Source organism: Acromyrmex echinatior, chromosome 17 (genome assembly GCF_024713525.1).
Source record: "Acromyrmex echinatior isolate Ae372 chromosome 17, ASM2471352v2, whole genome shotgun sequence".
Lineage (NCBI taxonomy): Eukaryota > Metazoa > Arthropoda > Insecta > Hymenoptera > Formicidae > Acromyrmex > Acromyrmex echinatior.
The window spans coordinates 4,377,790-4,396,329 of NC_141868.1; the positions used below are offsets into that span (position 1 = coordinate 4,377,790).

Here is an 18,540-nt window from a genome sequence, read left to right on the forward strand (position 1 = left end):
CGTATAATTAAATAAAAGATGAAGTTTAAATATCTTTTAAATTAAATATCCTGATTTTGTTTCTTAAAGGTTTCGTAAAAATGCAAGGAAATTATAACAATCAAAAAGAATTAGTACAATCAAATAAAGATTTCATTGAGATGTTGGACAATTTGAACCAGAGAAAAGAGGAGGAAAACATGAGAAGAGCTTTGGAAATGTCTAAGAGAATCATAATAACGAAACGAATATCAAGATTATCGATTACAAGTAAGTTCGATCACTGTAAGATGATCACTCGTTATTATAATATAATAAAAAAATATAGAAACTGAAAAAAGAAAATATTTTATATTATTTTTGTTTAATAAAAATAGATAACACAAAAACAAATGTAAAATAAAAATAGAAAAACATAAATAAAAATAATAATACAAAATAATTTTAAAAAATATCAGTATTTTCGCGCATTAAAGATTTCTAATATACCTTCACTAATTATTATCAATTAATAAAGGAAGAAGTTTTAAATTAAAATTAAAAAAAGTTAAGTAGTTTTCAAATATTTACAAATTTTCTTAGAATTATTTTCTTTGTTTTTAAATAATTTAAACTAAATTAACTTCATCAGATTACATCTATTAAGAGAGATAAATTCAAGAGAGATAATAAGATATTATTTTGCCATCGTGCAGCACTCGGACATTGATGATTCGGATTATGTGGAGAACATCCCGGAAGCTGAGATGACGGCGCACGATAGAGTAGTCGGCAGAGTGTACAAGGAATATCTGCATAACGGTGGCAATAATTTCACGCTATTTGTACTGCTGATGATCTTCATTATCAGTCAAGTCGCCACTACCGGGAATGATTATTGGCTATCATACTGGACTACTTTGGAGAATGTGAGACGTATTGAAAATACTCGTGATGTCAAACAATTTGAACATGTACAACGATAGTCTTGGATTTTCTTGGATCGATCTTCACGTTGAACCCGGACGGCCTGCTGAGCACTGTGGATTCCATATATGTATACACATTCTGCATCATCGCCTGCATCGCTACCACGCTGTTTCACAGCTTTCTTTACATGAAGGTCTCTATGAACTCGAGTAGTCTTCAAGTAATCTTCACAACATCATGTTCTTCAAACTGCTGCAGGCGCGTATGTCCTTCTTCCACAACAATTCTTCCGGTGAGTAATAGTTACGAAATATGATAGTCATCTTAACTACTTTATAGAGACTTCATAAAAATTATTTTATATGACAATTTTTAAAAATATTTTTCAGGTAATTTTTAGAATATTTCATAATTTTTATATAATCTTAAAATTTTTTAGAAAGATTTTTTTAATTTTTAAATGAATTGAGACTTTTTAGAAGTGTTGAGAAAGTTGGTAACTTTTCTAAATTTCTTTATAGATAGATGTAAATTCTGAAATAGAATTTACAAGATTTCTCATTTTATTATTCCAAAAAAAAACTTAAAAATGAAGAAGATATTTCTTTTAAAGAAATTCTTAGAAATTTAAAATATAAGAATTGTTAAAGTATTATTAGAATCTTTTTGAAGAGTTTTCAAAACGTTCATTCCGGATACATAAAACAAATATTTTTGTCAAATGTGATATTATTAAGTTGTAATGATCACTATCCATAAAAAAGTAAAGCGTAACGATGATGTAAATCTTTTTTTGCACATATTCATGTTACTAAAGATTACAAATTATCGATTAAAATTGATTAATTTTATTTTGAAATATTATAATATATTTATGTAACTTATGCCAATTGTATTAATTGAAAGCCATTCTAATTATAAGCTTGAAATAAGCCACGATGTGGCTCTGTTTAATTTGTTTAGAAAATTTGCGAGCATTTTCATTCTAATAAATTATCGAACTTACATCGATTTCGATTCCTAGACTTGTAATTTCTCTTCTCGATTCTTGCAGGCAGTTAATTTTTGTATTCCAGGAAGAATTTTAAACAGATTTTCGAAGGATATGGGCATCATGGATGAGTGGCTCCAAACTAATATTGGAGGCAAGAGGTTTTGAGTAGTATGTGGTACAATGATTATGGAGGCGATAATTAATCAGTGGATGCTGACATTGATAGCCATACTAGTCATCTTGTTTTTCTTCGCTAAGAAATCCTATATGAAGATTGGTCAAGACCTCAAACGTCTCGAAGGCGTAAGTAAGTATATTAGAGCAAGTAACACGTTATTAGAAAAAAGTGCGGTATATATTACATCCTGAGATCTAAATTCGTGAACTCCTGCCAAAGAATTTGTATTTTTAAGTTCTTACATTTCCCCGAATTTAATAAATTCTTCAGAAGATTTTTTGAATATGTTTTTGCGTTTTCATTGAAGAGTCCCATATTCTCATACGTAAATGCCACTTTGAATGGTTTGTCGACGATCAGAAGCAGCGGCATTGAAATCGAGAAATTAATGCGAAAACAATTTGATGAGTTGCAAGATCGTCACAGCGGCACGTGGTATCTCTTTTTAACATGCGCTGTAGCCTTTGCTGTCGTTGCGGATTTAATAATGTGCCTGTTCCTCACTTTCATTTGCTTTTCTCTAATACCAATGAATGAGACTGGTAAATTATATTATATCTAATTAATTAATAGGTTCTTAATTAAGGAGAGTTAAATTTTTTTTTCTAAAGATTTCAAAAATGCAAAAGGCTACAACTTAAAAAAATTAATTAGTAGAATTAAATAAACTTTATGTTTCAATCCTTATTTCAGCGTGTGATTCTTTTTCTCAATCATCAGACTATTGCAAATTCTCTTTGTTCTTTATACTACAGGCAATGTAATCGGCAGCAAAGCAGGTCTAGCAATATCGCAGTCATTGATCCTTATCGTTTGTCTACAATACACCATAAAACAGTTTAGCGAGTCACTATCATTGATGACCTCCGTGGAAAGGATTCTTCAGTACACGAACATTCCTAAGGAAGAACCTATTACCTCGGACAATCCACCACCACCTACATGGCCATCCCAAGGACAATTGATCTTGAAGGATGTCAACATGAAATATCATATGGATGATCCACCAGTCTTGAAGGTATCAAATAAACGACTGTTCATTCTTACAAACATTATTTGTGTTTTATCACGTAATCGGGCTTTACAGAATCTAAACGTATCCATCGAGCCTGGCTGGAAAGTTGGGGTGGTTGGACGAACTGGCGCCGGCAAGTCCTCCTTGATCTCGGCACTTTTCCGCTTGTTCAATGAAGGTCTAGAAGGCGAGATCAAAATCGATGGTCGGGACACAAGCACGGTGGGCCTCAGTGAACTGCGCTGCAAAATCTCCATTATACCACAGGAACCTGTGCTCTTTTCCGAGAGTCTACGTTACAATCTGGATCCGTTTAATCAGTACGATGACTTGAAGCTGTGGGAGGTGTTGTGGCAAGTCGAGCTGAGTGATGTCACACTGGATCACGATATCTTCTCTGGCTGTCATAACTTCAGCGTCGGTCAGAGGCAACTTATATGTCTGGCCAGAGTCATCTTGAGAAACAATCGCTTGCTCGTTCTCGATGAAGCCAGAGCCAATATTGATTCGCAGTGAGTCTTTACGATTCTTTAAGATTGTATTTAAGGGGGTATAACACCTTTGCGGCTTCAAAAAATAAAAAAAATTTTTTATTGGCTTAAATGATACTTTAAGATGTCTAGAATATGATCCCATTAACGCCTAAGCGATCTTGAATTTATTTCACGTCGAAAACAGCTATGCTTGTGTGTTACCTCTAGCGCGGGGAGAGGGCCTCAGGGCGCTCACCGAGCTCGCTGCCTTTCTCTTGTGTTTGTCAAGTATTTCAGGATGAAGTTTTCAAAGCAGTCAAGCCTATCTACGAAGAATTAAGTTCTGACGATTTATTATCCCGCTGTCTTGGCGGGTATACTCAAAATAACAACGAGAGCTTCAACTCTGTGCTGTGGTCTATAGCGCCGAAAGGGGTCCACAGCAGCAAGGCGATCGTTGATATTGCTGCAAATATTGCTGTTTGCAATTTCAACAATGGCCTAAAAAGTATATTGGAAATTATGCAAGTTCTTAACTTAACGATCGGTACCACCTGCTACAACTTTTGCATAAAAACCGATGAACGGCGGATCCGCGCAGCCGAGCGCGCCATGACTGCGGAAGCTAAAGCAGCTCGGAGACTTGACATGTCCAATAAAAAGGCCAAAGATGATGAGGACCTTAATTTGGAAGGACAATTGTACGGGCCAGGCATTGCCGATTAAGGTAATAAGCTAATAATTGCAAGATTTCTCGTACCAAAACTTAAAACGCGTTTTCTGAAAAACACTATTTTTCAAGCTGGTGTACATCACAACGCCCACAATTTTTATCCGATCGACAAAAATCAAATATCTTTATACTCAGCATGAGTGCCTTTATGGTACTACCTAGCCTTTTTTTAAAAAGAATCACTAGATTTTTTTTGGCAATCGATTTTATGTCAGATTTTCGAAAATTCGATTTTTTTTTTTTCAAAGTCGCGCCATTTTCTCAAAAATTGATATTTTTTAAAATCCACCGGTACTACCTTAGCCAAACTATCACAGATTAAGAACCAATTTGTATTTTTGCTTTAGGTCACTCCAGTCAGCCACAATCGTGTACACCAGCAAGACATACGCGACGCTAGCGGCCTCTTTTGACGGCGTTTATTTTATAAACCATGATGATTTTTCAAAAACAAAAAATATGTTCAGTGTCTTTAATATGTAAATAAAAAAGCCCAAAGACCCGATTTTGAATTGCGCACTTCTTTGTATGTAAAAAAAAATCTTGAAAATGAGGTCGATTTTGGCCATTAAAAGGTGTTATACTCCCTTAATATAAATATCATTTGATGAAGACAATAAATTTTTGATTGATTAATTATATATCAATAAATTCTCCATAGCAAATGAAGTCACAGTAATCGCAACAAAGTCATGATGATATGCAAATATTTACATTATCACGGGTGTGATATGACAGTAAAATCATTATACTGTACGAATATCCGCTTTGTTACAGGTGTGATATCATTATACAAATTAATTAACAGTTATTTATTTATGACACAAGCAGATCAAGATATGATGTGGTGTAGCCTTTGATGATTTTACAGTAATATCACAAGTTATGATGTGACTTTTGAGAATTTATTATAATATGAACGTGACTTTATTTGTTATGAGGTATAGCAATAAATTACCATATGTAAATAATTCAACTTTCTATTATTAAGTTGCTACTTTTTGCGAATGATTGCGAATAATATAAAGTATTTTCACAGTATGTTACAAGGGTACATCAAATTACAGTCGGGTACGATAAACATTCGTTTTATAATAAATTTAAGATTAATAGAAAGCAAATCTTTTCAAATTAAATCAGATTAGTAGACATATCCATTAAAATCGTATATATTTTGTACCTATAATTTGCAATATACGAGAGAGAGAGAGAGAAATATTTCTAAATTTTACATGTTATAAATTTGCATCCCTCAATTTAAAATTCTATTTCTAGCACGGATGCTTTAATTCAGGATACAATAAGGAGCAGTTTTAAAGAATGCACCGTTATCACGATTGCATATCGTTTGAATACGATTATAGATAGCAATCGGATCATCGTGATGGAGAATGGATCTATCGTGGTAGGTTTTTTCGTTTAATAATTAAAGTATGAATAGGTTAAGAAGAATATTGATTTTGAAAGACAAAATTAAGAGATATATTTGCTATAGAACTGTCTAAAAAGGTTGCTTATAATAATTTTGATTAATAGCAGTTCAAAACTCTGAAATGTTTAGAATAAAACTCATTCTAAAAAATTCATTCTTTAAGATTGAATATTGGGATGTTCTTATTCAAGACCAACTTAATTTTTACTCTTTAGAGAGAAAATTTACTTCAAATTATTCAGAGAGTTTAAAATCGATTTAGCAATATACTTTTTCCTGAAAATTCAATGATACGTATGCAAAGAATAATCAAGCTTTTTTTTTGGAAAATTTTGTAATATCCTGGAGGAGTCTTTATATACATTTGATAACTAAAATTGTCATGTCAATAGGAATTTGGTTGTCCATATGAGCTGTTACACAAACCAAATGGTTACTTTTCACAAATAGTGGAAAAGACGAGCAATCAGATGACGCAAAGTCTTTTAGAACAGGCAAAGAAGGCTTGCGAGAAGAATAATGATCATTGTGAATTGAACTTGTCGACGCAAAATACTGAGTGTGAGAGCGACTCCACGCTTACAGAACAGACCGCTTTATAGATTTTCTACTTCTAAAAATCTTATACTAAAAATATATATACTATATATTGTACTATATATACTGATCAACCCGTGCTATTAAAAATATTATTTTAAAAATTCGTGAATTAAAATATCTATAGCAAATTAACATCATATTTGTTTGATTATATATTATTAATATTAAAAATTCATTTTCGTCTATGCCTTCTTTGAATCAGTTAGTTATATTATATTTGTTTCTTTCCTATGAGTCATTGTATGTAATTTTATAATATATATGTATATTTATACATGTTCCCTTATGCCAGTTAGTACATGATTAAATTTACGAAAAAAAGGAAGAGTAAAACAAGAAAGAAAACCATAAGAAAACATAAATCGAGGATAAGATATAACTTTATGTTTAGTATTATTTGCTAACTTCTAATAACTTCAGTTTTTCTTTACTGCCCCATAATTATAACGCAAATATGTCGCATTTACTGTAAAGATGGATTAGGATTAAATATGTTATTTTTTTTATTATTCTTGTTAGCGTATGACAAAATAAAATATGATAAATACTTATCTCTTATATATATATATTGTATATATATTCAGGCGTAGAAAGAGAAAGCGAAAATACTGATCACATAAAGTGCAAGCAACGCGAACAGACCTACTATTGTGCTAAAGTTCTGTTCCTCATCAACCTTCATTTTCAAATTTTAAATATCATACTGGCTTTATGTTTAACTTTGTTCTTGCTGAATTTGAATATTTTCATGTTTACATACAATTTATTATTTTTCATACAATGTATTTTAATACCAAATTATAGAATACAAAAAAAGAATTTATAATGTACAAAGAATAATATAATAAAATGTAATACAACATAAAATAGAATTAAATCCTTTTATGTAAAATATAAAATACATAAATTGCTTATACATGTTTATAACATTTTGTTTAGAAAAGATATGTTACAAAATACAAATAATAACATAAAATTACTATATGATTCAAGAAAATCTGAATTCTGACTCAACAATAAGAATCATTACATTTTCATTTAGTAAATGTTTTAATAATACAATGTTTATTATTGAACAAATGCTTTAATTCTGTACCTTCTAATATAGAAATAAAAATTGCTAAATTTTAAGACATTTGAAACCAAACATTCAAATAAGTTAATTTAATGAAATTTGTTTTAAAGTACACGTCTGCAAAAATGGAATTACGAAGTAACGTCTTTTTTATTGCCATAACTATGTTCGGTAAAAAGGGGCAGACTATAACATTGTAAGTAACAAATACGTTTTTGATGCAGAACATTTTTCACAATTTAATCAGCAATCTACAGTGAAAAGAGAATACTTGGTTGAGTTCTTAACTTGTTGAGAGTTAAACCCGTGTGACAACCAGAAATTCTAAAACTTTGATTTCCTCTAATATTACGGTAATATTATTTTATACATTTATGGAAAGATCGCCAATACCGCCATATCATTTTGTTTTTAGACAATATTTCTTAATTAAACAAAAGATAAAAATAAACTTTAAATACATAAATACTAACTAAAAAGTATTTTCTATCAGATAATATAAACAATTTTTATAATATTATTTATAATTTTGCAATAATCAATTTTTTCGTAAGATAAACAAAAATAAGCATTCCATAAAATAACTTCCAAAACTGATATAGTAGACAGTAATATATAACAATATATACCACATATTCCTATTCTTTTTTTTAATAGAAACTATCTGTATAAAATACCTACATGTAAATGTATATAAAATTTTCCAGATCCTTTTCAATTCGATATAAATTTATACATTTTTGCTAAATTATATGTGTAATTACTTTATGCTGTTGTGCCAGATGTAAATATGTAACGCGATAGTTTCCTAAATGCTATATGTACCATTGCTCCGGAATAGTTATTTGGCATTATAATGCAACATTACGAAAATTAAGTTAACTCATGTTTAACAGACAAATGTGCCGGTTTACATTGCACTCTGACTTTATATTTATTAAATCGTATTAAAAAAACTAAGAGAGAAAAAATATTATAAATAAAAATAATTTAGGAAATTATAATTTCAAACGATGTAATATTATTAATAATACAATCACTATTATTTACATTATTTGCAAAAGAAAATCGTAAGAATTTTATTTTCGTATCCATAGAATTCGTTTTTAGCTGATTTTATATAAAAACAAGTCAAAAATATACGAACTATGCGTTTACAATTTTTTAATTAATTAAACAGTTAACAGATCATGTTTTGGTTAGTAATATTAAATAAAGAGTGAAGTAGTTAGTTCCTGAGAAATAAGAAGGTGTCGCTTTAGAAAACCTATAACAGTATCGGCGATTTTCCTTTATATTTATATTATTCATTTCATCTTTCATTAATTTACATTACATAAAATATAATTTAATTATATCTCATAATAAGTTCATTATATCTTCGTAATAAGTTCATCATATCTTTATATATTAGCTTCTTTTTTATCACTTTACGATCCATCCATATGTATAGATATAGAATGTAGGACGGTTTCTATGATATCTTGTGCGTGTTTATTAATAATATGTCTGAATTTTTACAGTGAATTAAAAAAAAGAGAAGGCAAAATAATTAGCGGAAATCAAATTTTACATATTTGCAGCATATTTAGTTTAAACCTTTTACTTTATGAAAATAAATACTATATTTATAATAGTGTATACATGTAAGTGCATAAAACTGTGTACATATATATATATATATATATATATACATATATATATAAATATTTTGAGAATAAAAATAAAAAATAATAGTAAAATTAACATCACGTTTTATGTTTACATTAATAAGTTATATTGTCAGCTTGAACTTAAGTCGCTATGTGTCGTTAGAAGTCATGTAAGTAAAAAGCATCCATTAAGCATGTTTGTACTTAGTATAAAGACCAAATGTTAGAATTATTCGTACTTTGTAATAATAGAGTAAAAGCATTAAATGCGGATCAGGCACTAGTTCGAGATCACACATTATATTTAAATAATTATAGTATTTTTTATATATCAAATAATGTATATCACAAGATTCTTTAACATTTGCTTTGTCTTTTTCAAGTGTCAATTTTTTTTTTATTTATTAGCAATAGTACATTTTATTAATATTGTTAACTAACAAAACGTGAAACATAAAGTAGGATATATAAAAAATTTATAGAAAGTATAATATCATAAGAATTGCCTTATGTTTTTACAGGAGTAAGTAGCAATAGATTTAATGAAAAAAGTTATCATGTTTAGATGAAAAAATTATCCCAAAAAGATAAAACATTTAGTAATTTAATTCGCAATAAGTACATGGAGTCTAATTGTGAATAATTGTCATTACGTAATTTAATCAACATTAAAACGTATAAAACAGTACCGAAATGAAATGAAATTCATAATGTATTATAATGTTTATAAAAATATAAAATATGAAATATGAATTATTCTTTCAGTGAAGATGAGTGATCCAGTGGCATATCTAGTGGCATCAATCTATGTATCTATAAATAAAAATTCCGTGAAAAGAAAGGCAATCTAATCTAGATTATCTGTGTGTCCAATAGTCTGTTATCCAACACTTGTTGATTAAACGGCATTTATGTACGTTATTTCCAATGTACATATCTTACAGTGTAGTTCCTAGAGGAACTGCGAAAACTATTTCTGAAAATCTTGTATAAAATATTAAAACGTGTTTGTGCCTCGTGCAGCAAGAACTAATCCAGTTAAAATACTAGTTGACGATTCGGAAACTATGGCAGAGACGCTAGAAAGAGCGTTGGCGCCATTATTGATCATTGGATCGTTTTGCAATTTGTACACGATCGAATATCCTCGTGAACAACCTAGGATATATCTTTCTTACCTATATGCTTTGGTCAAATGGAGCTCTCTTATATACTTCTTTTACTATCCAATATGCATCACAAGGTTGCAAGAAGACTTCATAGCCGTGAACGATTTCTTTCCGTTGTTTAGCATTACATTAATTCTCGTTTGCTTTAGCCGTTTTAAGGTACAAATTTTAAAATGTACTCCTGGTCTTAATATAATAATACTTGATCTTTTAGTATTATATATATCTTTTTTTTGTTTAATAATATTTTTAATTGAGAGCATTAAAGGAGTTTTAAATTCACAATTACAAGCAAATACAAAATGATAAAACGTTTTTATAAAAGCTTTCAATACCGTTAACCATGACCTACTTTTAATTAAACTCAAGTTATGCAGTCTCTCTCATTCGGTTCTCTCGCTAATCTGCTCATTTCTTACAAATCGCACGCAGCAAAAAAGTCTTCAAATATAATTCTTTTCTTCTTTTTTCTTCTTCTCGTGCCGTTTTTTTCTGGGGTACCTCAGAATTCCATTCACAGAATTTTACTTTTTAATATTTTTATCTGAATTGTTTAATGTTTCTCTATTCTTTGAGCTCTTCATGTATGCAGACGACGTAATTCTTTTCAAATTCTTTCACCTATTTGCTTTTGCAATCTTTTCTGCTTTAAATAAAAATCTAAAATTTTAATGCCGAATGGTCAACTAATAATTCACTCTAAATCTCTCTAAATCATTCTTGCCAATTGTCGGTTCCTCAACATTATTATCCGTATCCAATCCTTCGATATTTCTCTTAATTTCGTTCCAATTCCACGTTCCTCCTTTATTAAGATTCTTGGTGTCCATGTTGATTCTTCATGGATATTCGAGTCATACGTGCTTATCAAGTGTCGTGCCTGCTTACGCGCGTCTATGTCTTCTTTATCCTCTTTGCCATATCTTTTTCTGCTTTCAAAAACTAAATACGCATATATATCTGTGTATTACCAAAGATCTGGCTGGCTTAGGATGGAACAACGTTTTATTCTACATTTATATTGTTTCTCGTTTTTTCTTTTTTTTTTGCTTCAACTTCTCTATATCTCCTCTATGTTCTTTATTCAACGCCTCTTTAGTTAAATTCTGAACTTCATTCTATTTACTTTTAACCTTCTTGTCACCAAGGTTACTTATCACTATGTTCCGTATCGCTTTCTCTTACACTTTAGTCAAATATTTTAGTTCTGTTCCTGTATCAATAAAAATCTCTCCCTCTTTGTTCCCCTGCTTTCGTTCTGCTGCCTCGTGTTTTATTGCGTCACTCACAGTATTTAAGAGAGACTGTAACTGGTATATGTGTAGGTGTGTGTGTATGTATATGACTTTAACTATTACTTCACCACTCATTACATCGTTGTCTTAGTCCTAGTTTTTTGATGCTGGTAGGTTATGTAATAGCAGTTTTGCTGACGTCTAACTATTTACAAGCTACTATAATATATTGTATCATATTTTATGTCTATTACTTTGTTAACATGTAATCTTTTTCACAGAGTTTTACAATGAATTAAATTAAATTTTAAAAAAATTTTTTTTTAACAATTATTTTTTTTAATAATCAATTTTAATGCTTTACATTATTATAATATAACTCTTTATCTGTCACATTTCCTATACACATTGCAATAACAATTTTTACTCAAATATAAAATTACAATAATTTTGTTCTGTGTCGCATAATCGATTAATATGATTTTTTTTTAAAGGATTTGAAAATGTGCTTACGTAAACTTGCTATAGTAGACGACACGTTGGAAGCTCTCGGAGCAACAAAGGAATATCAAAGATTACGTAACTGGATAATATGTTTAATAATCGGATTGATTATACACATTTTTTATATTAATCTTGTTTCGTTTATTTCTTTTCGTACCTACTTATCGTCCATAATATTTTGGCGTCTGACGTTAAAAACATTTCTGATTACTTATCCGCTATACATAATTATTGTAAATACTCTGATTACTGCAGCTATCTTTGGGTTAGTATTATACACAAGTGTATACATTGTTATTTTTATTGATACCGTGCGTCAAAATGTTTAAAGTGTGAAACATTTAAAGATTTTTCGGTAACATATAAAAAAGGGGGCCATCTCCATCATTGACCATGACCTTGACGACATATGTATTGTATGTTGTCTGTATTGTCTGTACACAACATGTATATATGTAATACTTATTTTGAGTCTTAAAAATATACTAAACGACAATTACTTAAAATAAATAATTAATGACTACTTTTCATTATTAAATATTTGTAAGAGATGGATATCTTTAAAAAACGTTGTGTGTATGAAGGAAGTAATGTTGAGTAATATAATCGAATAGACATACTATCAGAATTTTTATCTTCAATGAACTTCATCTTGACATATGTCGTCATAAAAAAGTAACATAAAAAGTAACGATAAAATCGTTATAAAAAAGTAACGACAAAACTAATGGCAAAAGTAACTTTCCGTCCTTGGCAGTAAGAGAGAGCTGCACCGCATGTCGACATGTAGTTACGATATGATTAAATCAGACGCTATGCCTCAGCAATAGAACAGACTTCCATATCCAAGGCACTTCGCGTCAAAAGACGTAAATGCGTTTCAAAAAATAAAGTTATAAAAGTTCCGTATAAAAGTTTTATCTTTGTGCTCGCAGCGTACATGTAATTATTTGGACCGTCCCGGAAGTTCAACTGTGTAATACTCGTTTCTGCTGTGAAATTTTTACGAACTTCCTAAATGTCTCCGCGATTCTTTTTTGATACATTAACGCTTGTGATGGGTAAACATAAGCGATGTAACTTCAAAGTTTCAAATTGAATTATGACAAAATGACGTAATGTGATGTTTGGAATTCACTATTAAAGATTTTCAGCGATCTTGCGCATCTCTCGGTTAAGGAAATATTAGGTATAGAGTCTTTGCAAAAAATGATTGGAAATCAAAATTTACACTTTTCCTATAAACATAAATGTTAAGGTAAAGGTCCCAATGACCGGACGTATATTGTACCAGATATTAACACATAGTTAATTTATATATGTATATATTATTATTTAGGGATGCTTCGAATAGTAAATTGAGGGGTACCGGATATCGGATATCTGTCGTTAAATTCTTTTTGGATATCCAATTATCCGATCGAATAATGAATTTTCCGGATACCTTTCTAGATATCTGGAAAAAGATTTTCAAAGAAAAAAAATGACATGGTCTTTTAACCAAAGATGCTTTAACAAAAGGTTTTTTAAGGAGGTCTTTACGTTAATATGAGAGTCGATTTTGAAGGTCGATTCTTTGAGAATTTTTTTAATGAATAAAAATTTAAGTATACATAAAAACTAATACAGGTCTAGAAAGTACGTACAATATATGTATAAAAAAATATTTTTTGTAATGTTAACTTTTTACAGAATACTAATAAGGCACTGAAATTAGGCCTGCATCGTTAATATGATCAAACGATAATCAAGGAACAGATCATATCGTTGATTTGAAAAAAAAATAAACTTTTTTTTTAATGAGTGGACTTGTAATTCTCGCTCGAACTAAAATAACTAATGTCGTATGCATATTTTTAAAATGACAACAGTTTAAAAAAACAATTTGAATTTTTTTTCTAATTTTTTTCCTTTTATTTTACCTTCAAAAAATAGAAAAAATTAACGTAGACCTTTAATTCTAATTTCGATAATGATTTATTCTTTGAGTATAATCGTAAAAGTAGAAATCGGATTAATGATCAGTCGGACTAATGGTTTTTTTGGAATCGTGATCACCATATTCGAAAACATGGTTTCGGGAAAAACGTGTATGAAGTTTTGAAATATTTTAGTACAAAAATACCTTTTCATTTTCCGTAATAAACGAAAGTAACATTCAGGAGTGAACGAAACCTTGCTCTATTGGAGAGAAATGTTCTAGAATGGTTTCGAAAGGTTCAACATAAATAATGGTGAGCGTCGGTTAGCAATTGATTGATACGGTCTATTTGAATCGACCAAGCGATCCCAAACACGACGTCATTTTTTCTCAGATATCTTGGACAATTTTCTTCCAAAAAAACGTTTTTGTGGGATATTCTTAAGACTATAAACATTCAAAGAAAATAAAAAGAATCGATTTTTTGTAGACGTAAAGACCATTTTAACAGAATGAATTTGTTTGATGTGTTAATCAATTGTTTAACAATTTTGTTTAACATTTCTTAGCTTACTTAGCTGATTGACAAATTGTTATTTTGTAAGGCGCGTATTTCTCTAGTGGCTATTGTTTTCATTTTCTGGAAGCAAATTATAAATTAAAACGACTGAAACTAAATTATAAATTTTGGAGAAAATATATCTTGAAAGTCTACTCCATACAGGGTGTTCAAAAAGTCCCGGACCGGGATAACTTGAAAAAAAAAAAATTTTTTGAAAAAACGCCGAAACACGTGAAATGATTTTTCAAAAAATCTATCTTTTGAGAGGGGTTGCGACCCCCTGCGCCCAATGGGGCACGTGGGGCACGAGGGGGGTCGAAAATATTAAATAGCAACATAGGTCAAGTGGGGGCTCATTTGAAAGGTCTTTTCGAGGCGAATCCAAAATACTACGCAGGACTTTTTGCACATGAAACACACCGTATTTGTTGTCACACATGTACATCAATGGTCGCGTTTTTGAATGCCGATAAAGACACTTGAAGTCAAAAGTTCAAATCATTGAGTCATTATTATTTTACACTTTATGTAACTTTCTTCCCTGATAAAGCTGTTTTGTCATAGTTCATCTCTGTAATTTTGAAATCAAGCGTCTTTATCGCTGTTTTTGTGGTTATTTTCTTTTTCCTTCAACGTCGTGGATTTTTCCTACATTTAAGATAACATGGCTCCTCAGAGAACACGCACATCTTAAAAATCAAATAACTCCGCCGAAAATGATCGCAGCGCCCTCTATGCGCAGTATTTTGGATTCGTCTCGAAAAGACCTTTCAATGAGCCCCCACTTGATCTATGTTGCTATTTAAGATTTTCGACCCCCCTCGTACCCCACGTGCCCCATTGGGGGCGGAGGGTCGCAACCCCTCTCAAAAGATAGATTTTTTGAAAAATCACGTGTTTCACGTGTTTCGGCGTTTTTTCAAAAAATTTTTTTTTTTCAAGTTATTCACCCGGTCCGGGACTTTTTGAACACCCTGTATATATAAAATATTATATTAAAACATGAAAAAAAAATTAATTTAGTATCACTTTTTATTACTTATTAACGCAATTAGAATATGCTTATACATAATGCATATGTCATAATATTAATGAAAGACATAACTAAGTCTTTTTCATTCATTTTAGATACACAAGCTCTAGATTTCATCGAGTCAATGATCTCTTACATGTACTCTGTTCTGACCTGTCCGGAAACAGTGCAGATTACAGAAGACAAAATAGATCCATCTTTGTGCATCAGCGGATAACAAGAGCTAAAGATCACATTCAATATATATGGATTATAATGTAATAATTATTTATACAGGGTGGGCCATCTATTGGTACGTTTTTAAAAATGCGATCAAATGAGCATACATTGATATTTTTTATTAATTTTTTTTTTGTTGTGAAGCTAAAAGTATCCGCGTCAAGAATGAAAAACGATTTCGTTCATGTGGCTCCCTCTACTGGCCTTACAGTATGCCATTCGGTCACCCCAATTATTAATGACATTTTGGACTACCTCGGCGCCAATTTCACTCAAAACAGTCGTAATATAATGTCATCCACTAACATCCCTTTCTCACGAACTTTCCTCACCAATTTGCGTATAGCTCCTTCGGTGGGTGCTCTATCACGACCCATATTTCTTTTCAAAATTCGTACAGTTTCGGCGACACAGCACTGACTTTGAAAATAAGTTTTTAAAATTTCAAAACGCTCTTCAAGAGAAAACATGTTGTTTCGTGCCGCGGACGGTATGACTAATAAACTGTCAAAATTTCGGGTCTGTAGCTCGTTCGGTGTTGCCATACGACGAAATTCAAAAACGTACCAATAGATGGCCCACCCTATACTATATACACACATGTGCACGCTAATGTATATATGTATACAGAATGTCTCAAACTATCTTTCATATCGACATATTCTAAAAAGTATAAAAAATATTTTCTATAAAAGTACAACTGTTTCGAGAGGGGCCTATTGTAATCACGTTATTTTTTTCTAGATAAAGGTACTATGAGAAAGGCAATGAAAAAGATATAATGTTTATTTGAGTTTTTTAAAATAGAATTATATGATTTTTTACGCAATATGATTTCTCTATAACCATTCTACATGTACAAGTTTTAAGTCAGAAATTATTGTAAAAATTTAATAATTTACGATATATTATAGGTACATTTTTCTCGCACATATAATTAACATGACACATTAAATATCTCGTAAACTATTAATTTTCTGATAATCGTAATATTCTAATACTTTTATGAATAGAATAATGAGATAAATCAGGTATAAAGAAAACATATACTTGTTTGTTTAACAAAATTATTCATTGTACCTACGTATTTTTTTAATAAAATAGATAAAACTTTAGTAAATGGGCGACTTTTTGCCAATTTCGATAACGTTAATGTATTGTCAAGGCCATGACCCTAAATAATTTTTTACAGGTTTTTTACTCATCGCTTATCCTTCTTTAAAAAGCTATTATCAAATAAAGTTGATAATATATACGTATGTTTTCGTTTTTTTCCAAGTAGAATAAAGCAGATAAATTCTCTACTTTTAATTACAAATTCTCTCCTTTAAAATATATGTTATTTGCTTTATAATATAAATTTTCTACCTTGAAGACACATATGCTCTGCTTTCAAAATGAAAATAAGAAAAAAGTTTAGTTAGAAAAAAAACCTAGTTAGAATATGATAAAATAGAAAAAATAAAATTAATAATTTCAACAAATTATTCAATAAATATTGAAGAGTATTAATAAACATGATCACGCGTTCATAATGTAGAAAGATATTTTGCACTTAAGCAGAGGGAGAGTGGATCTCTTATGAAGGAAGTGAATTCTAAAGTCATCTGAATTACCGAAACACATATAATTTTTATATAACACTTTTTTCTCTCCTTCGAAAATCCTTTTCCAGGATTAAAGAATACGGATTAATGCGTATCTGCGAAGTAGAGTCTTAATGCTGAGAACGACAAAAAGTTTCGAAACTGAGATTTTCTTTATCATTTCTTTGTCTAATATGATGCTCCAGCTGTTACGTCGTAATGTTTACTTCATATAAAAACTGTGCAATTTATATTTATGAAATAGTAATCCCTAGACCAAATAATAGTTTGCACGAAGAAGCAATGTGGATTTCTTAAAATTGTACTTACAATGGAACATCAGGTGACGGTGTCGGGAATTTTTATCCGCTTTTTACAGGCTGTTCTTGAAGGGGAAAAAACAGTGACCGGCTGTTTTAGCCATTGGCTCATAATTTCGAAGAAATCGATTTTTTAAATAAATATTGTAATAATTTGAGAAACGGACTGTATAGGAAAATATCAATACCTTTATAAATTTGATTTTATTTCGCCAAATGTTAAGGATAAAATTACACCTGGATATATGATTCTGAATCTCGGATGATGATTCTGAACACAACAAATAGGTCGCGGGCCAATCGAAATATTACTCACTTCAGTAAGCGACTCAATCGCACAGTGATTTTCTGAACTGAAGAAGTATTTTAATAAAATTTATCAGCATGGAAAACGATAGAAATGTTCGATGAAATCGCACATTAATAGAGTGAAAACTGCGATTTTTGATGCTGAGCAAAATAAAACAATATTTTTGTCGCTTTCAAAATAAAATGTAACTGATGGACTCAAAATTTGTGTCAAATTTTATACAAAATACGACTGCCAGAAAAAGTGGAAAGTTCCATGCTTTCTAAAAGAGCAAAGATTATTGGAAAAACAATTGTGGAATTTGTGACAGGAATGATTCGTGATTTTAATTCAAAAGAAGAATTACTTTTGGTGAAAGAATGCATCACACATGAAGATATTAACACGACTAATTCTAAAATTTCATCACCAACTTATTACACTGACAATTGAAAATTAATAAATTATCTAAAATGATAATTGACTAACACAAACTATAGAAATCAAAGCCTTTAAACGACAGCTAGATTTTAATGCTTGTATGATTCTTATGTGAATTTATATACTACGTATGTAGAAACGCGTCGAAATGATTTATCGATCTTGAAACGCTAACTCTACTAAACTATCGTAATAATATCACGAGTTGAATTGATTAGCAA

The 18,540-nt window shown here is 30.3% G+C and overlaps 1 protein-coding gene, 1 long non-coding RNA gene and 1 pseudogene across 2 annotated transcripts; all 3 read left to right on the forward strand.

Moving 5' to 3' along the window:
• LOC147906849 (ATP-binding cassette sub-family C member 4-like) overlaps window positions 1-2,445 on the forward strand; it is an 86,617-nt pseudogene extending 84,172 nt beyond the window's left edge.
• On the forward strand, window positions 2,386-6,429 carry LOC147906854 (ATP-binding cassette sub-family C member 4-like). The gene is made up of 5 exons (XM_087415213.1): window positions 2,386-2,602; window positions 2,816-3,078; window positions 3,148-3,587; window positions 5,557-5,686; window positions 6,106-6,429. The coding sequence occupies exons 1-5, from the start codon at window positions 2,449-2,451 to the stop codon at window positions 6,313-6,315; spliced, it is 1,197 nt and encodes a 398-aa protein (XP_087271339.1). The 5' UTR covers window positions 2,386-2,448; the 3' UTR covers window positions 6,316-6,429.
• A 2,724-nt stretch (window positions 6,430-9,153) lies between these two features.
• LOC147906855 (uncharacterized) lies at window positions 9,154-15,833 on the forward strand. The gene is made up of 3 exons (XR_015548021.1): window positions 9,154-10,368; window positions 11,939-12,213; window positions 15,560-15,833. It is a non-coding gene; the product is annotated as an uncharacterized LOC147906855 (long non-coding RNA).
• Window positions 15,834-18,540: the final 2,707 nt, after the last annotated feature.